At 39.4% G+C, this 20,853-nt stretch overlaps 1 protein-coding gene across 2 annotated transcripts in view; it reads left to right on the top strand.

Annotated features, from left to right (window-relative positions):
• The window catches only part of MCMBP (minichromosome maintenance complex binding protein), a 48,521-nt gene that overhangs the window by 8,447 nt on the left and 19,221 nt on the right, over positions 1-20,853 (top strand). For both annotated transcript variants that reach the window (XM_047073535.1, XM_047073534.1), the window contains exons 2-6: positions 11,878-11,963; positions 12,789-12,929; positions 13,059-13,100; positions 15,358-15,459; positions 19,945-20,089. In XM_047073535.1, the coding sequence (XP_046929491.1) occupies positions 11,878-11,963; positions 12,789-12,929; positions 13,059-13,100; positions 15,358-15,459; positions 19,945-20,089 (516 nt within the window). The remainder of the gene's footprint in view (positions 1-11,877; positions 11,964-12,788; positions 12,930-13,058; positions 13,101-15,357; positions 15,460-19,944; positions 20,090-20,853) is intronic.

The raw sequence follows: 20,853 nt of genomic DNA, 5'->3' as shown, positions 1-20,853 counted from the left end.
GTTTTCACTCATATGTGGATTCTGAGAAACTCAACAGAAGACCAGGGGGGAGGGAGGGGGGGAGTAACAGAGAGGGAAGGAGGCAAACCATAAGAGACTCTTAAATACTGAGAACAAACTGAGGGTTGATGAGGGGTGGGGAAAGTGGGTGATGGGCATTGAGGAGGGCACCTGTTGGGATGAGCACTGGGTGTTGTGTGGAAACCAATTTGACAATAAATTTCATTAAATAAATAAGTGAATTCTGATAAAACAAGCAACTACAAAAGACACAAGTTAGGCAGTTCCCAAAATCGTGCCCCTGATGTTAATGTATTTTTTGTCATTGTTAACGTTTTTTCTTTTCCTTTCCTTTTCTTTCCCTTCCTCTTCCTTTCCTTTTCTTTTCCTTTTCCCTTTCCTAGAGAGAGCACACACACCAGGAGGAGAGAAGGGCAGAGGGAGAGAGAGAATCCTAAGTAGGCTCCATGGTCAGCGCTGAGGCCCATGTGGAGTTAGATGCAGGGGCTCAATCTACCATCATGAGATTGTGACCTGAGCCTAAATTAAGAGTCAGTCACTTACCCAACTGAGTCCTCCAGGCGCCCCTGTTAATATATTTTCTTGATTCATTCTTTAGTTACAAAGCGAATAACAGTTTGATAAGAATATATTTTAGTATTAAATACTAAATTCAGTGCAATATATACGTGTGAGCTAAAATTTGCGCTTCCTATGCCCCCATGCCTCTCATTTTGCACTGTTTTAAATATTAAACACACTCCCAAGTTGTCTCATAGAAGATAGAGTTGAAATAACTCAAGTTCGGTCTCTTCATCTTTACAATCACTGTGGTGTTTATTTAAAATCTGTTGTATGCATGTAGGGCTCTAGAGTGCCACACAGGGATTGGGGGATATTCACTGCCCCTAAGAAACTTTGGACTGTTCTGGACCAGTTAGAGATTTACTGTCCAAACAAATGCACTTAGCTGAGTCTTGATTGGGAAGAATCTTGACAGTATTTAGTCTTCCTAGCCATGAATGTGGAATATTTCCCCATTTATGTAGTTCTTGAGTTTCTTTCATCAGGCTTTTATAGCTTTCCTCATACAGATCTTACACATATTTTGTTAGATTTATATACAAGAATTTCGTTTTGGGGATGCTAATGTGAATGGTTCTGTGTTTTTAATTTCAAATTCCACTTGTTCATTGATAATATGTAGGAATATGATTGACTTCTGTATACTAACCTTGCATTTTGCAATCTTGCTATACTTGCTTATCCAGGCGGGTTTTTCTTTTTGTTGATTCCTTTGGATTTTCTATGTAGAAACATGTCTTCTGTGAACACTTTTATTTTTTTCCTTCTTGGCCAGTATACCTTTTCTTTTTTTTTTTTTTTTTTTAATTTTTTTTTTTCAACGTTTATTTATTTTTGGGACAGAGAGAGACAGAGCATGAACGGGGGAGGGGCAGAGAGAGAGGGAGACACAGAATCGGAAACAGGCTCCAGGCTCTGAGCCATCAGCCCAGAGCCCGACGTGGGGCTCGAACTCACGGACCGCAAGATCGTGACCTGGCTGAAGTCGGACGCTTAACCGACTGCGCCACCCAGGTGCCCCATACCTTTTCTTTTCTTTTCTTTTTTTTGTCTTAATGTATTAGTTATGGCTTCTAGTACAGTGTCGAAAATGGTGAGAGGGCCATCATTGCCTTGTTCCTATCTTAGTGTGAAGCTTCTGGTTTTTCACTTATTTTTAATTCTTCAGTTGCTTTCCTTTTGAATGTAGAGGCATATTCTAAAGTTGTTTTTTCTCTCCAGCAACTTTAGATACCATTTCAGAGTTTCCATTTCATAAGATGAGGAAATAGTGTCTACACAACCCTCCATTGCTTGTACCCAATTTTTGTCAGTCATTGTGCCACAAATGTGGCACCAAAGTTTACAGTGCTCTAGTGCTTTGTCTGACCGTATTATAAAGGTCAAAAACCAGTGAGTAACATTTATGTTGTTATGATTGTATAATAGCTTTCCCTACAGAATCTACTAGGGTGTTTGGACCAGTAGGGGAGGAAGTAAAATCCTGTCATTAAATTATTTTGCTTTAAGGACAGTGTTTCTTTTTTTTTTTAATTTTTTTTTTTCAACGTTTATTTATTTTTGGGACAGAGAGAGACAGAGCATGAACGGGGGAGGGGCAGAGAGAGAGGGAGACACAGAATTGGAAACAGGCTCCAGGCTCTGAGCCATCAGCCCAGAGCCCGACGCGGGGCTCGAACTCACGGACCGCGAGATCGTGACCTGGCTGAAGTCGGACGCTTAACCGACTGCGCCACCCAGGCGCCCCAAGGACAGTGTTTCAAGAATCAAGGTCAAAAGGTTTCTCTTATACTCCAAAGTTTACTATCAAGCCATAATTTATCATTTTTCATCATGAAATAGGTTTTGCACTTTATCAAGTGCCTAGTTTTCTATCCCCTGAGATGGTTATATTTTTTCTTTAATCTTTTAATGCCATAAATTATCCTCTTAGGTTTTCTGGTCATAAACTACTTTTGTATTATTGGGATAAGTACTGCGTGATCATGATTTCTTTTTGAATACTCCATTGGATTCAGTTAATAGTTTATATGGGAGTTTTGCATCTTTATCTTTTGTGAACAGCTTGGCTTGAAAGTGCATAATTTTCTGGACTTGGGACTTCATGGGATTGAGAGGAAAGATCAGCAGTTTTTCTCTCGTGCAGTATTAGACATACAATGTTCTTTGACCAGATGGTGATAACCAGAAGAGCTCTGCCTGCCAATCTTGTGGCAGTTCGTATTCTTTCAGAAATTCATCTTTCACCTGGATTTTCAAATCTGTTTATAGTTCATAATATTTTGCATAGTTTTTAGCATTTCTGTCATCTATAGCATTTTCCCTTTTTTCATTTTGCTCTACCTATATTCTTTCCTTTTAGTATTGTCTTCTGTGTCTTGTTTTTATTTGTCTGATTTTGTTCTTTGGGTTTTCTTTGTTCTGAACTGGCTTGCCAAAAAATTTAGCTATCTTAACATTGATGATTTGTATTAGTATTTTTCTCCATTTTATTTACTATTTTTCTTATTCTTTGGATTTTCTCTTCTAAAAGCTTCTTAAGTTGAAAAGTAATAAACTCATCTATTTCCATTCTTTCTTTGTACTCGATAAGCATATTCGAATCTATAACTTCATAAAAACCACCTTGGTAACCCACAGACATTAAGCTGCACAGCTTTCTTTGTTATCCGTCTGGGAGAATTTCATAATTACTCCCTATAAAGTCCTCTCTAAATTATGGATTATTTATTATCATGGGCTTCTCTGTTTTTAAAAATCATTATAGACATAAGGGTGCTCATGTATTAAGCTTCCCTTTTGTACTGAGTTCTTGGCACATTTTGGACAGAGAACATACACCTGGCATCTGTTGAGGCTTCCTCTGTGACTAGTACGTAGAACTTTTTGTAAATGTCACATGCTAAAAATGTACTCTGGATATTTTTATTTATTAGAGAGCTTACTATCTTCATACCTGCTGTGTATTTAATTTTGTGTTTCATGCTTGATTTATGTTTCTGAGAGGGCTGTGTCAAGTCTTTGTGATTTCTGTTTAGTCTTTCCTCCTTAGTTCTGAAAGTTGTTGCTTTATGTATTTTGAGGCTATGCTGTCAGGTACATACACACTTCCTTGAGCAGTACTATGTTAAAACTTAATTTACTTATATTTGTATTCTTGCATTTCCTTATTGAACAGAAATTTGACATCATATTCAATAAGTTCTTCCAGCATCTCATTCATATTATTTACTAAGAAAGAACTATGATCTCTTTGTGGATGTTCTTCAACTTCTTCGTTTTTAAAATTTTATTTATTTTGAGAGAGGGGGAAAGAGAGAATCCCAAGCAGCCAGAGCCAGATGTGGGGCTTGAACTCACAAACTACGAGATCATCACCTGAGCCAAAATCAAGAGTTGGACGCTTACTCAACTGAGCCACCCAGGTGCCTCAACTTCCCTTTTGAATTATTCCACTCATTTGTGCTAGTTGCTTTTTAGGTTTGTTGCTTAATTATGATGCTTGGACTTCCCCCCCCCCCCCCCATTGCATTCATGAGTTAATTCTGTTGTTTCTTAGACCTTAGGTCTTCCTCTTTAGCGGATTCTTCATTTTAAATTTAAAAATATTTTTAAGAAATATTGTGTGAGAAGAGAACAAGAGATTCATCACATAATGATAAAACAGCTCACTAAGAGGCCCTACATGTAAATGCACCTAACAGCAGAGCTTCAGAATACAGGAAGTAAAAACTCCTGGAACTGGAAGGAGAAATAGAGAAATTTGTAATTATATAATTATAAGTGGAGATTTTACCATTTCTCTTTTAGTACTCTACAGAACAAGCGAATAGAAGATAAGCAAGGATTGGGGCACCTGGGTGGCTCAGTTAAGCATCCAACTTTAGCTCAGGTTATGATCTCATGGTTTGTGAGTTTGAGCCCTACATTGGACTTGCTGCTGTCAGCATAGAGCCCATTTTGGATCCTCTGTCCCCCTCTCTGCCCCTCCCCTGCTTGTGGGTACACATGCACGTGCTCTCTCTTTCTCAAAAATAAATAAATGTTAAAAAAAAAAAAAAAGCAAGGATTTAGAAACACTGCAAAACACCATCAACCAAATAAATCTAATTGACATTTGTAGAATGCTCCACCAACATCAGAACATACATTTTTTCTGAGTGCGCATAGAACATTCACCAAGATAAGCCATATTCTGGATTATAAACAATATTAACAAATCTTAAAGAGTTGAAATCATCAACTATGTTCTCCAGCCATAATGAAGTCAGATTAAAAATCAGTAACAGATGACAAGAAGATTCAAAGTTGTGGAAATAATATTTCTAAATAATCCATGGATCAAAAAGTCTCTAGGGGAATTTTAAAACATTTTGAACTAAATGAAAATGAAAACACAGCATATCAAAATTTGTGGGAAAGAGCCAAAGATGTGCTAAGAGGCATTAAGTGCATTTATCAGAAGAGTAGATCTCAAATCAATAATTTAAGCTTCTGTCTTAAAACTAGAAGAGCAAAATAAACCCAAGTCAGAAGAAAGGAACTAATAAAGGTAAGGCAGAAATGAATGAAATTGAAAATAAGAAAAAAGAAAATCAGTGAAACCCAAAGCTGTTTGTTTTATTTTTTTAAAAAGATCAGTAAAATACATAAGCCTATAGCCAGACTAGCAAAGGAGAAAAAAAAAAAAAAAAGACACAAATTACTAGTACCAGGAATGAAAGAAGAGCTACCACTACAGACTCTATGGACATGGAAAGGATACAAGATAACTCTAAGGACATAAATTCAACAACTTAATGGAGCAGTTCTTCAAAGAACTGTATTTCCTATTTTTACTGTGACAAATCACCACAAACTAAGGGCTTAAAACAGTATAAACTTATCTTACAGTTCTGGAGGCCAGAATGATGGGAGTCTTACTGGGTAAAATCAAGTTGTCAACAGGACAGCATTCCTTTCTGGAGGCTCTAGGGGAAAATCTATTTCCTTATTGTTTTCCAGCTTCTGGAGTCTGCCAACATTTCTTGGCTCATGGCTCCTTTCGAGTTCTTTTCTCCTCGCTCTGAAGACTTCTGTCTCCCTCTTCCATGTTAAGGACCCTTGTGATTATATTGGACGCACATGGATAATCTCTCTGCTTTAAGGTCAGCTGATGATCAACCTCAATTCTATCTTCTACCTAAATTCCCCTTTGTCGTGTAATATATTCAGTTTCTGGGGATTAGGATGTGGCCATCTTGGGGTGGGGGGAGGCATTATTCTGCCTACCACTCCACATACTCATACTCACCCCAAGGTAAAATAACCATCAGCTCCCCCTCTTTCATGTGTCTCCCCTACAAAAGCCTCTGTTCTAATTTTTGTCTCTGTGATTTTGCCTATTCTTGGTACCTCATGTGAGTGGAAGCCTACAATATTTGTCCTTTTGTGTCTAGGTTATTTCACCTAGCATAATGTTTGTAAGGTTCATTCTTTTTTTTTTTTTTTTTAATTTTTTTTTTTTCAGCGTTTATTTATTTTTGGGACAGAGAGAGAGCATGAACGGGGGAGGGGCAGAGAGAGAGGGAGACACAGAATCGGAAACAGGCTCCAGGCTCTGAGCCATCAGCCCAGAGCCTGACACGGGGCTCGAATTCACGCACCACGAGATCGTGACCTGGCTGAAGTCGGACGCTTAACCGACTGCGCCACCCAGGCGCCCCTGTAAGGTTCATTCTTGCTGCTCTCATTGTTTGACAGAGTACAAAGATAATTCATGGAAAAGGATATTTTCAACATAAATGTGGGAACACATTTAAAACCTTTAAATCTCATACCTTATACAAAAATTAACTCAAAATGTGTCACAGTTCTAAGTATAAAATTTAAGACTGTAAAAATATAAAACTTTTAGACGTAAGTAGAAGATCTTTGTGACCCAGGGTTTGGCAGTGAGATCTTAGACATACACCAAAGACACAATGCATGAAACAAAAATTTGATAACCATCAAAACTAAAAACTGCTGCAAAAAAATACTATTAGAATGGAAAGATAAGCCATTAATTAGAATATATGTGAAAACCATAGATGAGATTTGTATCCAGAATGTATAAAGAAAGCACAATGGTAATTAACCCAGTTTTAAAAAGGGCCAAAGATTAAATAGATGCCTCACCAATTCAGCATCATTAGCCACTAGGGAAATGCAAATCTGAACCATGATGAGATGTTACACACCTATTAGAACAGCTAAAATTGGAAAACATAGTGACAGTACCAGATGCTGGCAAGGATACAAAGAACTTGATCTTTTATACATTGCTGGTAAGAATGCAAAATGGTACAGCCATTCTGGAAAAGAGGTGGAATCTTAACTGTACATTTACCGTATACCCAACTGTCCCATTCCCAGGTTTTTACTTAGAGAAATGAAAGCCTACGTGTACACAAAAACCTCTACACAAATGTTTAGTTGTTTTGTTCATAGTTGTTAAACTTGGAGACAATCTAAATGTCCTTCAGTGGGTAAATGGAGAAACAAATTGTCATTCAGCTATACTGTGGAATACTATTCAGCAATCAATAGAAATGAGCTATTGATATACTCATGTGTTAGGGTTCCCAAGACCACTTCTATCTTGAGAGACTCACTAGAAGGACTTAATGTGACTCCATGTATAGTTTTATTCAAGGCCAAGATTTATTACAGCAGGATAGTAAAGATACACAGCTGGATCGTAAGGGAAAAAGACACAGATGAAGTCTGGAGGAATCCACGTGTAGGCTCCCTTATTCTGTCTCCCCTGGGAGAATTCATGGATTGGAAGACTCTGTTAAGATGTCAGTTCTCCTCAAATTATCTGTAAGTTCACCACAACCCTAATCAAAATTTCAGCAGACCTGACACAGAAGTCCATAAGCTGGTCCTCACAATTACATAGACATGTTAAGGATGACAATAATCAAGACAAATTTGAAGAACTTAACTATTTGATTTTTAAGACTTAAGACCGAGCCATAATGGTTAAGACAGTAACGAATATAGTATTAAGACAGCATAAAGATAAATAGATCAGTGTAACATAGCAGAGTGTGGAAATAAACTAACATAAGTACAGTGAGTTGATTTTTTGATACAAGTGCCAAAGCAATTCAATGCTAAAAAGAAAGCCTTTTTTTTTTTTTAACGTTTATTTTTATTTTTGGGACAGAGAGAGACAGAGCATGAACGGGCAAGGGGCAGAGACAGGGAGACACAGAATCAGAAACAGGCTCCAGGCTCTGAGCCATCAGCCCAGAGCCTGACGCGGGGCTCGAACTCCCGGACCGCGAGATCGTGACCTGGCTGAAGTCGGACGCTTAACCGACTGCGCCACCCAGGCGCCCCAAGAAAGCCTTTTAATGTTGGAACAAGTGGATATCTTTTTGGGGAGAAAATGAGCCTCAACCCCTATGTCACAATATAAACAAAAACATTAATTTGATGTGGGTTTACAGGCCTAAGTATGGAAAATAAAAAATGTAGAATATCTTCATGACCTTGGGGGTCAGTTACTATGAAAGAAAAAAAACTTGGCAAATTGGACTTCTCCTTAAAAGACACCACTAAGAATGTCAGAGAGATAAGGGGAAAATAATGTGCCGTGCATATATATCTGGCTTCATCATCAGTTAGGTGGCATGGTCTTGTTTGTATAACTTTCTTTTTTATTTTTTTAAAAGTAAACTCCACACCCAATGTGGGGTTTGAACTCAACCACTGTAAGGTCATGAGTTGCATGCTCCACGGACGAGCTGCCCTCCTCCCCTCACCCCCCCAGCATGTCATGTTTCTTACTCAGATGCACTCAGAATAGCAATGTTGCTGTGGCTGTCATGGCTGTGTATCAGCCTTTTCTTTAAACATCCATTTTCACTGAAAGCAAAAATGCCCATTCTTATTTACTTATTTATTGTCCATTTTGGTAATCCTTTATCGGCACTCCTCTAGTACAACAGCAGCTCTCTTTAGTATGCATCAGATTCACTTAGAGGGCATTTTATTTGTGTATTATTTTTTTTTTAATTTTTTTTTCAACGTTTATTTATTTTTGGGACAGAGAGAGACAGAGCATGAATGGGGGAGGGGCAGAGAGAGAGGGAGACACAGAATCGGGAACAGGCTCCAGGCTCCGAGCCATCAGCCCAGAGCCTGACGCGGGGCTCGAACTCACAGACCGTGAGATCGTGACCTGGCTGAAGTCGGACGCTTAACCGACGGCGCCACCGAGGCGCCCCTGTATTATTATTATTTTTTTTTATCGCGATTTACCAACAGCACTTTATTTTTGTCTTCTCGACATCTTGTTCCACGGCCTCCTTGGCCCTTTCTGCCGGGGCATCAGAGTCCAGCGTTGGCACCGGCCGTGTAAACACTGGCTGCAGTTTTCCTCCTCCTCTGTTGTGACTCTGACTTCCTCCTTGCAGACATTCCGTATGGGCATGACCGGTCCTGTCAGCTGGGTTTGACCGATTTGAGGTCTTCCGGAGAGCGCTCCCAGAGAGGGGCAGAGAGAGAGAGGGAGACACGGAACCGGAAGCTGGCTCCAGGCCCCGAGCTGTCAGCACGGAGCCGGACACAGGGCTCGAACTCACAAACTGGGAGATCATAACCTAAGCTGAAGTTGGGGGCCGAGGGCGTCCAGGAAGGAGGATGGGCTGGGAGCGGTGCCGCCACCACGGCACGCCGGCCTGCAGGACTCTGCAGACTGGTTCTGCCCTCTTGGATTCCACCGAGATCACTGGTTCATGCCGCCTCCTTGTGGACGCCAGCCTCTCGAGACTCTTCTGAGCTGAAGGCCCTGCCGGCTCGCACTTGGGTGTGACGCTGCGGCAGAGGGCACCTTGCTGTGGGCTGGAGGGGTCCAGGCGCAGGGTGCGGGTGAGGCACCAGGCCTTTGGTCTGTGGATCTTCCAAGCCGGCTGGTTGAACCACAAGGCGCGCGCCACTGTGGTCCTCGTGGAAGTGGGACTTCGGGGTTCTGCCATTGCGGCCGCTGGCGGTGGCTGCTCCAAGAGGGGATAGCCAGCGGGAAGGGACGGGCGTCGCAAAGCCATTTAGGCATTTTAAAACGCAGATTGCTAGGCCTCAGCTCCAGAATTTCTGATTCAGTAGGTCTGGAATGGGCTGGAAATTTTGGATTTTTAACAACTACTCAGGTGATTCTAATGATGGTGGTCAGGGCACGCGCTGAGGACCAGTTTCCCGGTGGATTTAACCCTCGTTGCACATCTGAATCACCTCAGGAGTTTATTCCTCCCTCCTTTTTTCAGAATTAGACTTGGCTCAATTAAATGAAAGTGTTTGGAAGCCCTGCTGAGCATGGTGTTAGTGGAATTTTATGAATATTTCTAACAGAATCAGCTCGTCACAAATAGTTCCTTCCTTTACTTCACGGCACCATAGCACCTGTGTGATGAATATAAATGGTGGAAGTATTGGCTAGCTATGTGGTTTGCTGGTTCTCCCCAAGCAGATAATTCCTAATTCTGTCAATAATTCACTTTGGTCTTGGCCAAATGCTGTAATTTTTTCAAAGCCTTGGTTTTCTTTTCTTTTTCTTTTTTTTTTAAGATTTTATTTTTATTTTTAATGTTTATTTATTTTGGAGAGAGTGAGAGAGTGCAAGCGGGGGAGGGGTTAGAGAGGTTAGGCACAGAATGTGAAGCAGGCTCCAGGGCTTGAGCTGTCAGTGGGGCTTGAACTCAGTGAACCGCGAGACCATGACCTGAGCCGAAGTCATACGCTTAACTGACTGAGCCTCCCAGACACCCCTAAGATTTTATTTTTAGGTAATCTCTATGTGCAACGTGGGGTTCAAATTTACAACCCCGAGATCAGGAGTTGCTCCACTAACTGAGCCAGCCAGGTACCCCGGTTTTCTTCTCTTTAAAAAACATTTTTTTTTAATGTTTATTTATTTTTGTGAGAGAGAGACAGAGAGTGAGTGGTGGAGGGGCAGAGAGAGAGGGGGGGAGATGCAGAATCAGAAGCTGGCTCCAGGCCCTGAGCTGTCAGCATGGAGCCTGACGCAGGGCTCGAACTCACAAACTGTGAGATCATAACCTGAGCTGAAGTCAGCCACTCAACCAACTGAACCACCCAGGCACCCCTCTTCTCTTTAACATGACATTAGAAACACCTTTCTCTTCATTTTACAGTCATCATTGTAAGAGTTGTCAATGGATGCTAAATCTGGGGGTGGGGCAAGATTTGTAATAATTATTTGCATGCTCTTGAAGTGCCTCCTGCAGATTACTTAACAGTTGCAAAGGGGAAAAAAGTAACTGTACTGTGGAGAGATTGGCTATCCTTTTGACTGGGTGGTTAAGGTGAACATCATCAGTGAGGGGAAGGTGGACATTTGTCTCTAGATGATACCATTACAAGGACACAGCATCGCTTAGGGAATAGTCTGATAGTGCACACCTGCAATCTAATCATAAGAGAACATTAGACAAACCCAAAGTGAGAAGCATTCTATATTTTTATCTAGGGTTTGTATTCTTCTTAAATATGAATGTCATAAAAAATAAAGATTGAGGAACTGTTCCAGTTTGAAGATTAAAGACACATGATAGCTAAAAGCAGTCAGTATGTGATCCTAGACTGGCTCATGTACCGAAGAGGAAAAAGTGCAATAAAGGATAGTATTGGAATATGGACGGTGGGTTAGGTAAAAAGCATTAGTTTTGAATTTCCTGAGATTGGTAACAGTACTGCTAGTTATGTAAAATAATCTCTCTGTTCTTAGGAAATGCATATTGAAATATCTAAAGGCAAAAGCGTATGGATGTGTGTAATTTAAATCGGGTCAGAAAACTATGAGAGCAGATAAATGGAGCAAAGACAGAGGTATTCTTTGTACTGTTCACGTGATTTTTTGGAAAGTTTGAAATTACTCCCAAATTAATTTTTTTTTTTAAAAGAACATCCTCTTTTTATTTCAGGATAGCTGTAAGGGAAAAAAATCTGTATAAAAATGTTTTCAAAGAACATTGTGCTTTACAAATGATGGTTCATATGCTGCTTTGCGTAGCTTTAGGCCTTGTTCTGTGGTGGTCTCAGCTAGGGTGTTGGCTTCTGAGAGCCTGCACGAGGTCACCATGCCCTTCCTTGTGACACCCAACCCCCTGGAGGGCAGCCCCCCCCCGGGTGCCCACTGCAAGGCTGCACCTGAACGCGAAGTGCCACACCTGACCAGAGTCTGTTGTTACGTATTGTAATATTGTACATGTAGCTGTGAAAAGTGCCTTTTTTTTTTTTCAGCCCAAAATGGAGTTAATCCTGACTGGGAGAAGAAAGTAATTGAATATTTTAAGGAAAAGCTGAAGGAAAATAACGCTCCGAAATGGGTAAGTTTATTGCTGCTGGGTTGGGCTGACTTCCAGGTTCTCTCTGTAGAGTGGTAATCCACGTAAAATTTTAAACTATATACACACATTATATATATACTATATGTATACATTAATGTGCCCTGTCTTCTGCATTAAGTGTATATGTATTAAAAGATTTTGCCCTCTTTCAACTGAAACGTCGAGCAGTTCGGTGCTTCTATGTTGGTGCCTCTAGGTGGCAGTAACTGACCATATTACTCTCTAAGACCAAAAAAAAAAAAAAAAAAAAAAAGGTGTGAGTCTCTATTATCTTTGTTTTATTGCTTTCATTTAAAAAGAATTGGCATGTACTAGGTTGTTTTTAATGTTTATTTATTTTCGAGAGAGATGAGAGACAGAGTACAAGCAGGGGAGGGGCAGAGAGAGAGGGAGACACAGAATCCGAAGCAGGCTCCAGGCTCTGAGCTGTCAGCACAGAACCTGATGTGGGCTCTAACTCACGAACTGCAAGATCATGACCTGAGTCGAAGTCAGGTGCTTAACCAACTGAGCTACTCAGGTGTCCCTGGGATGTACTCGTTTTAAGAGAAGAGCTCAGTAAGGCAAATGCCTTTCTGCTACTTGCGAAGTTTACATTAGAGTCCAGTGTCATTATACAAACTAGGAAGAACTCAGTACTTTTATGCCCAGCACTTATGTTAACTGTTGAGATCATTGGCTTCCTAATGGGGTTTGGGGTGTGTGTGTGTGTGTGTGTGTGTTGCAGTTTGGGTCTGGATATATAGTTTCTGTATATGTGCTTAATGTTTTACAGATAGGAGTATTGACTTGTTTTCCTTTAAGGTGCCATCATTGAATGAAGTTCCCCTTCATTACTTGAAACCTAACAGTTTTGTGAAGTTTCGCTGCATGATTCAGGATATGTTTGACCCTGAGTTTTACATGGGAGTTTACGAAACGGTTAACCGAAACACAAAAGCACGTGTATGTATTGCTTTTTTTCATGAAACTTTCTGTTTGTAATTAGTGGTATTAATCTTATCCTTGTTGTTTCTGGTGGTTTTGATTCAGATATACTGATATGATACTGTTTTTCTTTGTTTTGGATCATAGGTCCTTCATTTTGGAAAATACAGAGATGTAGCAGAGTGTGGGGTATGTATCCTTAAGATGTATAAAACATTTTTAGTAAGAATTTTTTTTCTTAAATGTTTATTTTTGAGAGAGAGAGAGAACACAAGGGGGTGTGGGGCAGAGAGAGGGGGGTGGACAGAGGATCCAAAGCAGGCTCTGTGCGACAGTGGAGAGCCCGATGTGGGACTCACAAACCATGAGATCGTAACCTGAGCCAAAATTAAGAGTCAAACGCTCAAACCGACTGAGCCACCCAGGTGGCCCAATATGAATTTTTTCTTAAGCAGCAAATTTATTTCCTTTGGTTGATCTTAAATGTATTTATCTTGTGTGTAAGTAAGTTCTAAGAAGTCACATGAATGTTTTATTTACCTTTTATTTGAGTTTCTCTGATGTGGATGTATTTTTGATCTTCTAAAAATCTCTTAGAAGGTGGAGTACTATAAGTAACAAAACTAATTCCTTTTCCTAATATCTCTATACTTGGTTAAAAAATTACAGGTTATGATAAGTTATTTTAAAATAAAAGTGGAAGATTAATTTAGGACTTAACACTTGCTTAATTAAATTTCATTAAATCCTGTCATCTTTTTGTAGGAGGAAAAATGTTTTTAATAAACTTAAGCTTTCTTTGATAAAAAGAGGTAATGGAAGCTCTCTTACATATCATGGGAAAGGCAAGAAGGCAGAGAACACCAGTCAGGATTATGTTTGGGAAAGGGATTGTCATGAGGTAGAAACTTACTAGGAAAGCAGTTATAGAGAGGACCTACAGTATATCTGCAGTTTTTTAAAAATTGCTTTTCTGATAAAAGCAAAAATAGCTCCCATATTTTACTTTTTATGTGTTTTTCATGTGGTTCTATTGAAATTGATGGTAATTTTATTGTTGGGGAAAAAAACAGGTATCATAGGTGGGGATTGATCAGGTAGGTGCTTACGTAGAAAGGTGTCACCTCCATTCTAGGGTCTAGTTCTCTGGTTTGCTGATCCAGAATCTTAATTTAATCAGATTATGTAGGGCTTTTTATATTTTGGGAGTCTGACTCCTGCTTACCCGAACCTTAAGAGATTGATTTATAACCCTCATACCAGCCGTTAATTCACAGTAGAAGCTGTGCCTGGCTGAATAAAGTGTTCTAGTTCAGGGGCCAGTCTGAACAGAACAGCCCTAATTTGGAAGGTTGCCGTGAAGATTACATTCAACAAAAATGTATCTTCCTACAGTTATTTAGGGGGACCCATGAAAGATGGATTTGTTCGTCTTAACACATGATGAACCAGGTCTCCCGACGTCTTTTTTTCTTTTACAGTGTTTCTACAAAGTAAAATGTGGGAGTAAAACGTGGTGCCAAATCGAATGAGTTAACTTTATAAATGCTTGCTGCCTCCCTTTTTTGAGGAATCCTAAGGCACATTAGCCTAATGTATTAATAAATACACAGTTTTGTCCAGTACACAAAATGCAATATCACCATAGATTACCAAATCTCAGCATCTGGAAATAGGAAAATATAAAAGATGATGTGTCTGTCCACGTGTGACACTTCCGAAGGCAAATAGTTTCTATTGTTTTGCTAAAGGTCATAAGTAAAAGCACCAAACTAGGAAAACTTGGGGCCTGGAAAGAAAGCAACAGCAGAAAGCCCAGGTTGTACATATTGGCTAAGGCTCACACTTGATGTCTCTTGGGTTTGTGGGTCCTTGGGCCCTTGTTTTTTTCCTTACAAAATGGAATATATATTTTATTTTCTAAGAATTTTTTTGTACTATAAAAGTAGTATGTACTTATTAAAGTAACATTTTAATATTACATCCTGGGTTCTTTCTTACCTCTTAGGATTTTCTAAGTGTATTTGATATAGAGAACATGCCTCTTTTAGGGAATAATATCTGACTCCAATCTCATATCAGTTACCTCCTAATGAATATTTCATTAAGTTCCTGTTTTGTAGGCTGATTCTGATCATTTTCTATGAAAGAGACAATGGAAGTACCATGTATCCTGTTTATTAAAAAGGATTTAATTTTGTAACAGGGTGCTGTGTATTATGGATTTGAGGGAAGCTAGTATATTCATCATTGCATGTGAAATGATTTTATGTCCATTTTCCTTTTTAAAAAGTGACAGTTTGGATTTGGTATTTGTTTTTTAGTTCTTAATGTGTAATATTTACAATGATTTATAAATAACATGAAAAATGTGACTTGCTAATTAAAATTTTTGTTTTTGTTTTTCTTAGTAAAATTTTAAATATACTTTTTGTGTACATCACAGCCTCAACAAGAAGTTGATTTAAACTCTCCACGGACTACCACATTGGAAAGACAAACTTTCTATTGTGTTCCAGTGCCTGGGGAATCTACGTGGGTAAAAGAAATATCCTTTATCTGAAGTTTCTTCCATATTGAATGGTTCCTGATTAATTGAAAAGACCACAATTAGGGAGGGGTACCTGGGCAGCTCAGTTGGTTAAGTGTTCACCTCTTGATTTCCACTCAGGTCATGATCCCATAGTGTGTGAGTTCAAGCCACGAATCCACCTCTGCACTGACAGTGTGGAGCTTGCTTGGGATATTCTCTCTCTCTCTCTCTCTTTCTCCCCCTCTCCTCCTTCCTCTCCCTCTCTCTTCTCCCCCTCTCCTCCCCACCCCTCCCCTCCCCTCCCCTCCGTCTCTCTCCCTTCCTCCCTCCCTCCCCCCCACCTTGTTCACACACACCCACTCTTTCTCTCAAAATAAATACATTTAAAAATAAAATAAAAAACAATTAAATTTTGAGTTTTTAGAAACTTCATCTTTTTATGCCAATGAAGTTAGCCGGGAAAAAATTGTTCTTCATTTACAGAGGTTGGCTTTGTTTTAATGAGGTGTTTTTCATTTGTCCTAAATAAGAAAGCTTATAAAACAACCCAACTATTCATTGTGGAGAAATCATAAAATTATGGTATATTCCTATAGTGAAATACTGTTGGGGCACCTGAGTGGCTTAGTCAGTTAAGTGTCTGACTCTTGATTTCATTCAGTTCAGGGCTTGATCTCACAGTTCATGAGTTTGAACCCCAAGTCCAGGCTCTGGTGCTCGCAGTGCAGAGACTGCTTAGTATATTCTCGCTCTCCCGCCACTGCTCACACACACACTCAAAATAAATAGAAAAAACTTAAATACTGTTAAAAAGATTGAGGTGGCTAAATTAAAGGTACTTGAAAAGTACCATAGTTAAGTAAAAACATAGTTTCAAATTAGAGCTAATGCTGAATTTCTTAAGGGAAGGCAACATGTTGGCTATTTTGAGAGATGTGGAAACATCTTGGTGTCTTTTTTATTTTTTAAATTGTATAATTTTTTTAGTTAGTAACTTTTTTAGGCATAGTTCACATACCCTGAGATGCGTAGATTCTAAAGGTACACTGCAGTGATTTGGACAAATGCATACCCATTCCATTTACACCCGTCAAAGTAAAGAACTTGTGCCAGCAAGTTCCCTTGTGTCTTTTCCAGGCACCTGTCTCCTCTTGGAACCACTGTCCTGATTTCTTTCACTATAGCTTCATTTTACCTATTCTTGAGTGTCCTGAAATGGAAGCAAGAGAGTGTGTGTCTGATTTTTGTTCTGCATAACATATTTGAGATTCATCTCTGTATGTATGTTAGTAGCTCCTTCTTTTTTATCACTGATGGTATTTGTTTATATTTTTTTTCTGCTTGATGAGCTTTTAGGTTGTTTCCAGTTTGGAGCCTGGTGTTTTCTTTGTGAGAAGATTTTCAATTAAGTTTAACAGTTTTTTTCTGTGTCAGTTGTAATAAGTTGTATCTTTCAAAGAATTGTTTCAAAATCATTTAATCTAGTTGTACTTATGTCAGTATCAAAGCTTTTCATAATATTTCCTAGTTTTCCTTTTAATGTCTGGGGCATATCTAGCAATGATCTCTTTTCGTTTCTAGTAATACTAATTAATTTTTCTTTTATTCTTGGTCAGTGTTAGTGGTTTGTCAGAGAACCAACTTTAATTTTCTGTTTTCTATCTCATTGACTTCTGTTCTTGTTTCCTTTTATGATAGTTTGGTTTTAATTTTTCTCTCACTTCTCAAAGTGGATGCTCAGATCATTAATTTCAAATCTTTTATTTCTAATATTAACATTTAAGGCTATACATTTCTCTATAATCACTGCTTTAATTGCATTCCACAGATGTTGATTTGTTGTTTTCATTATCATTCAACTCAGACATTTTCTAATTTCCCTTGTGGTTTCTTCTTTGTTCCTTGATCTTTACAATAGTGTACTTGCATTCATCCACTTCATACTTAGTGCTGCTGCCATAACACTTGATTTGTACTTAAATTGTAGAGCCCCCAGTATATTATCATGTTTGCTTTAAACATTTGGCTTCTTTGTAAATTAAGAAATGAGGATGGGGTGCCTGGGTGGCTCTGTCGGTTGAGCATCTGACTTCAGCTCAGGTCCTGATCTCACAGTTCATGAATTCGAACTCGTGTCAAGCTCTACAGCTCAGAGCCTGGAGCCTGCTTTGGATCCTGTGTCTCCCCCTCTGTCTGCCCCTTCCCTGCTCATGCACTGTCTGTCAAAATTGAATAAATGTTAAAAAAAATTTTTTTAATGAGAAAAATGTCTTTTATGTATTTTTGTGTGTATGTATCATTTCTAGCTCCCTTTGTTCTTTTTTAAGTTTATTTATTTTAAGAGTGCTTGAGCAAGGGAGGGACAGAGAGAATCCCAAACAGGCTTAACTGACTAAGCCACCCAGATACCCTTGTTCTTTTTGCTTTTATATAGAGTCATTTTCCTAAGCTTTTTTTTTTTTTTTTTTAAAGTACACATCTGTTGGTGATGAATGAATTTTCTCAGCTTTGGTTCAACTGAAAATGTCTTTATTTCACCTATATTTTTGAAAGATGTTTTCGCTGGATATAGAATTCTTGATTGATAGCTGTTTTCCCTCCCCAGTGCTCTGGTGGTATTGTCCACTGTCTTCTGGCCTCCATTGCTTTTTTGATGCAAGGATAGCCATCATCTTACTGTATTCCTGTGTGTAATGTCTCTGATTTTCCTCTGGCTGCTTCTAATTTTCTCTCTTTGTCTGTGGTTTTCAGCAGTTTGACTGTGATGTGTGTGAGTATTTTTGTATTTATCTTGCTTGGGTATTTTTGAGATTTTGGATCTGTGGACTGGTACTTTTCAGGTTTCGGCCTTTATTTCTCCCAATGTTTGTCTGTCCAGTCTCTCATCATTGTGTCATTTTCTGAGGATCCACTCACATGATCATTAGATTCTTTGTTACTGTCCTCCTGGTGACTGGGCTTCTGGGAGACTTTTGTTTTTGTTTTTATTTTTATTTCAGGTATCTTATTTTTCTCTTCTTCATTTTTCTTTTTTTTTTTTGTTTCCATTTCTCTGCTAACATTCCTCATCTTTAACTCATCTCATCTTTGCTTTTAAAATTGTGAATTTTATAATTGCCCTTTAGTGTCCTTGTCTGTGAATTCTAATATCTGAGTCATCTCTGTGTTATTAGTGATTTTTAAAAAAATTTTTTTTAACATTTATTTATTATTGAGAGAGACACACAGAGCATGAGCAGGGGAGGGGCCGAGAGATGGGGAGATACAGAATCCGAAGCAGGCTCCAGGCTCTGAGCTGTCAGCACAGCCCAACGCGGGGCTCGAACTCACAAACCGCGAGATCATGACTTGAGCCGAAGTCGGACGCTTAACCTTAACCTTAAGATTGAGCCATCCAAGCACCCTGTTTTTAGTGATTTTTAAATTTTTTTTTAATGTTTATTTTTGAGAGAGACAGAGCGTGAGGGGGGGAGGGGCAGAGAGAGAAGGAGACAGAATCCAAAGCAGGCTCTAGGCTCTAGGCTCTGAGCTGTCAGCACAGAGCCCAGTGCAGTGCTTGAACTCACGAACTGTGAGATCATGACCTGAGCCGAATTCAGATGCTTAACCAACTGAGCTACCCAGGCGCCCCTGATTATTTTTAATCCTGATTGTAGGTCATATTTTCTTGTTTTTCATCTGTAGCTAATAATGTGTTACTATATGCTGATATACAATATTGTAGAAAGTTTGGTTTTGTCTTATCTCAGGAATGTTGCATTTTGTTCTGATAGGTAGGTGATTTAAGTTGATCCCTTGGACCTTGTTTGTCATGGCTTGGTTTTGGGATTGGTTAAGGTGGGTATGGAGTGGCCCTTGCTGTGTAGGACACAGTCCTTATTCATGAGATGCGCTATTTCTGGGTCACACTTAAGTGCCCGATATGTTCATCAGGGTCCAGTTCTAATATTGTACAGTTTCCCCCAGCTGCATTTAGCTTCCAACCAGCTAGCAGCTGTTCTCTGCTAGGCCTCAAGGAATCCTGACTTGAACATCACAGGTTTCAGTTCAGCCAAAGACCCAAATGGAACCTGCACAGATTTCTGGGTGTTTATCTGCAACCAGTAGCCCGAACTGGGTGTTCTGTTTTCTCTACCTAGCAAGGGCAGGGCCTTTACTTCTCTTTGTTGCAATTTGGGCAGTGTTCCAAGAGAAAGCTGGGAAGAATGTGGAGTTTATCCGCTGTGTTTTCTTATTCAAGGATTATAACCTTACGCTCCCTTACGGTGACTAGAAATCGTTGCCTTGTGTCTTTTGCCTAGTTTTACACTTCTTTATAGCAGGGGTTGGGGGCATGAGGCTAAGTTGCTACCTTCATAATCAAAACTGGAAGTCTAGTCTTCTTTTAAAAGAATGTTTTAATTTTAACCAAATTGCCAAACTAGTAATCTTTTATTGGTCCTGTAATTAGCATACCTTAGGATATTCATTTCATGGTGGACTTTTCTTAACTTATTTAACGCCTATGTTAATGCAAACCAAGCTCGAGTCAGTCCTTCAACGTCCTACACCCCCAGTCGTCACAAGAGGAGTTATGAAGATGATGAAGATATGGACCTACAGCCCAGCAAACAGAAAGACCAGCATGCGGGTGCCAGACAAGCAGGTATTGTGTGCCAGTGGGCTTTCTGTAGACTTCTCTCTCAGATTCGGTTTCAGAGTGAATTGTCGTGTGATGCAGCTCTAGATTTAGGAGCTGGCAGTGATGGGACAACCTCACTTTCAAGTTTATTGCAATTACAGACGGTTTTGAGAGATTCTGCAGTACTTTTGGTCAGACTGTTTCATAACCAAGCAGTTAAGCATCACTTAGTGAAAAGTGTCTGCTCGCCTATTAGTTTGTAAGGGTCTTCAGGTGGTTAGTCAAGAAAGGCCTTTGGTCATTCTTCATACTGGTTTTTATCTCTGCTCATAAGTAATACGGAAGCATAGTACTTTATCCTGAAAATGTTTTTTCCATATCTGAAAACATCCTTTCTTATTTTCCTTTTGAGATAGTGGTATTTTAAGTTAGATTGAGAACACCAGCAGAAAACCTGAAATTGTGGCACATGAGATGACTTAGTCCTCAGCTTGAGAGCAGAAAGCCCTCAGGATAGGCAGAATTATATTTATACATGTTTGTAGTGGTTTATCTCGAAATGTGCTGAAAACCCAGTGAATTCTTGTTAACACAGGGAGAACAAAAGGGGCAGTGCCCTAAGAGATGAGACCATTTCAGGATTGGCATAGTTCATTCTCGATCTCACCGATCACGGTTTTTAGGAGTATTCTTTATTGTGGCAGGTAGAGGTTTGTCTTTCCTCCTTTTCTGTCCAGTCATTGAGCTTGAGCACCCTCATCAGAGGGCAAGTTGAAGGGAGAGGAGGT

This window comes from Lynx rufus, unplaced genomic scaffold, assembly GCF_022079265.1.
Source record: "Lynx rufus isolate CCGP_SWC_20201006 ecotype Redwood Valley unplaced genomic scaffold, mLynRuf1.p SCAF_11, whole genome shotgun sequence".
Classification (NCBI taxonomy): domain Eukaryota; kingdom Metazoa; phylum Chordata; class Mammalia; order Carnivora; family Felidae; genus Lynx; species Lynx rufus.
The sequence above is the reverse complement of the archived record's forward strand: the minus strand, read 5'-3'. Positions and strand labels throughout refer to the sequence as shown.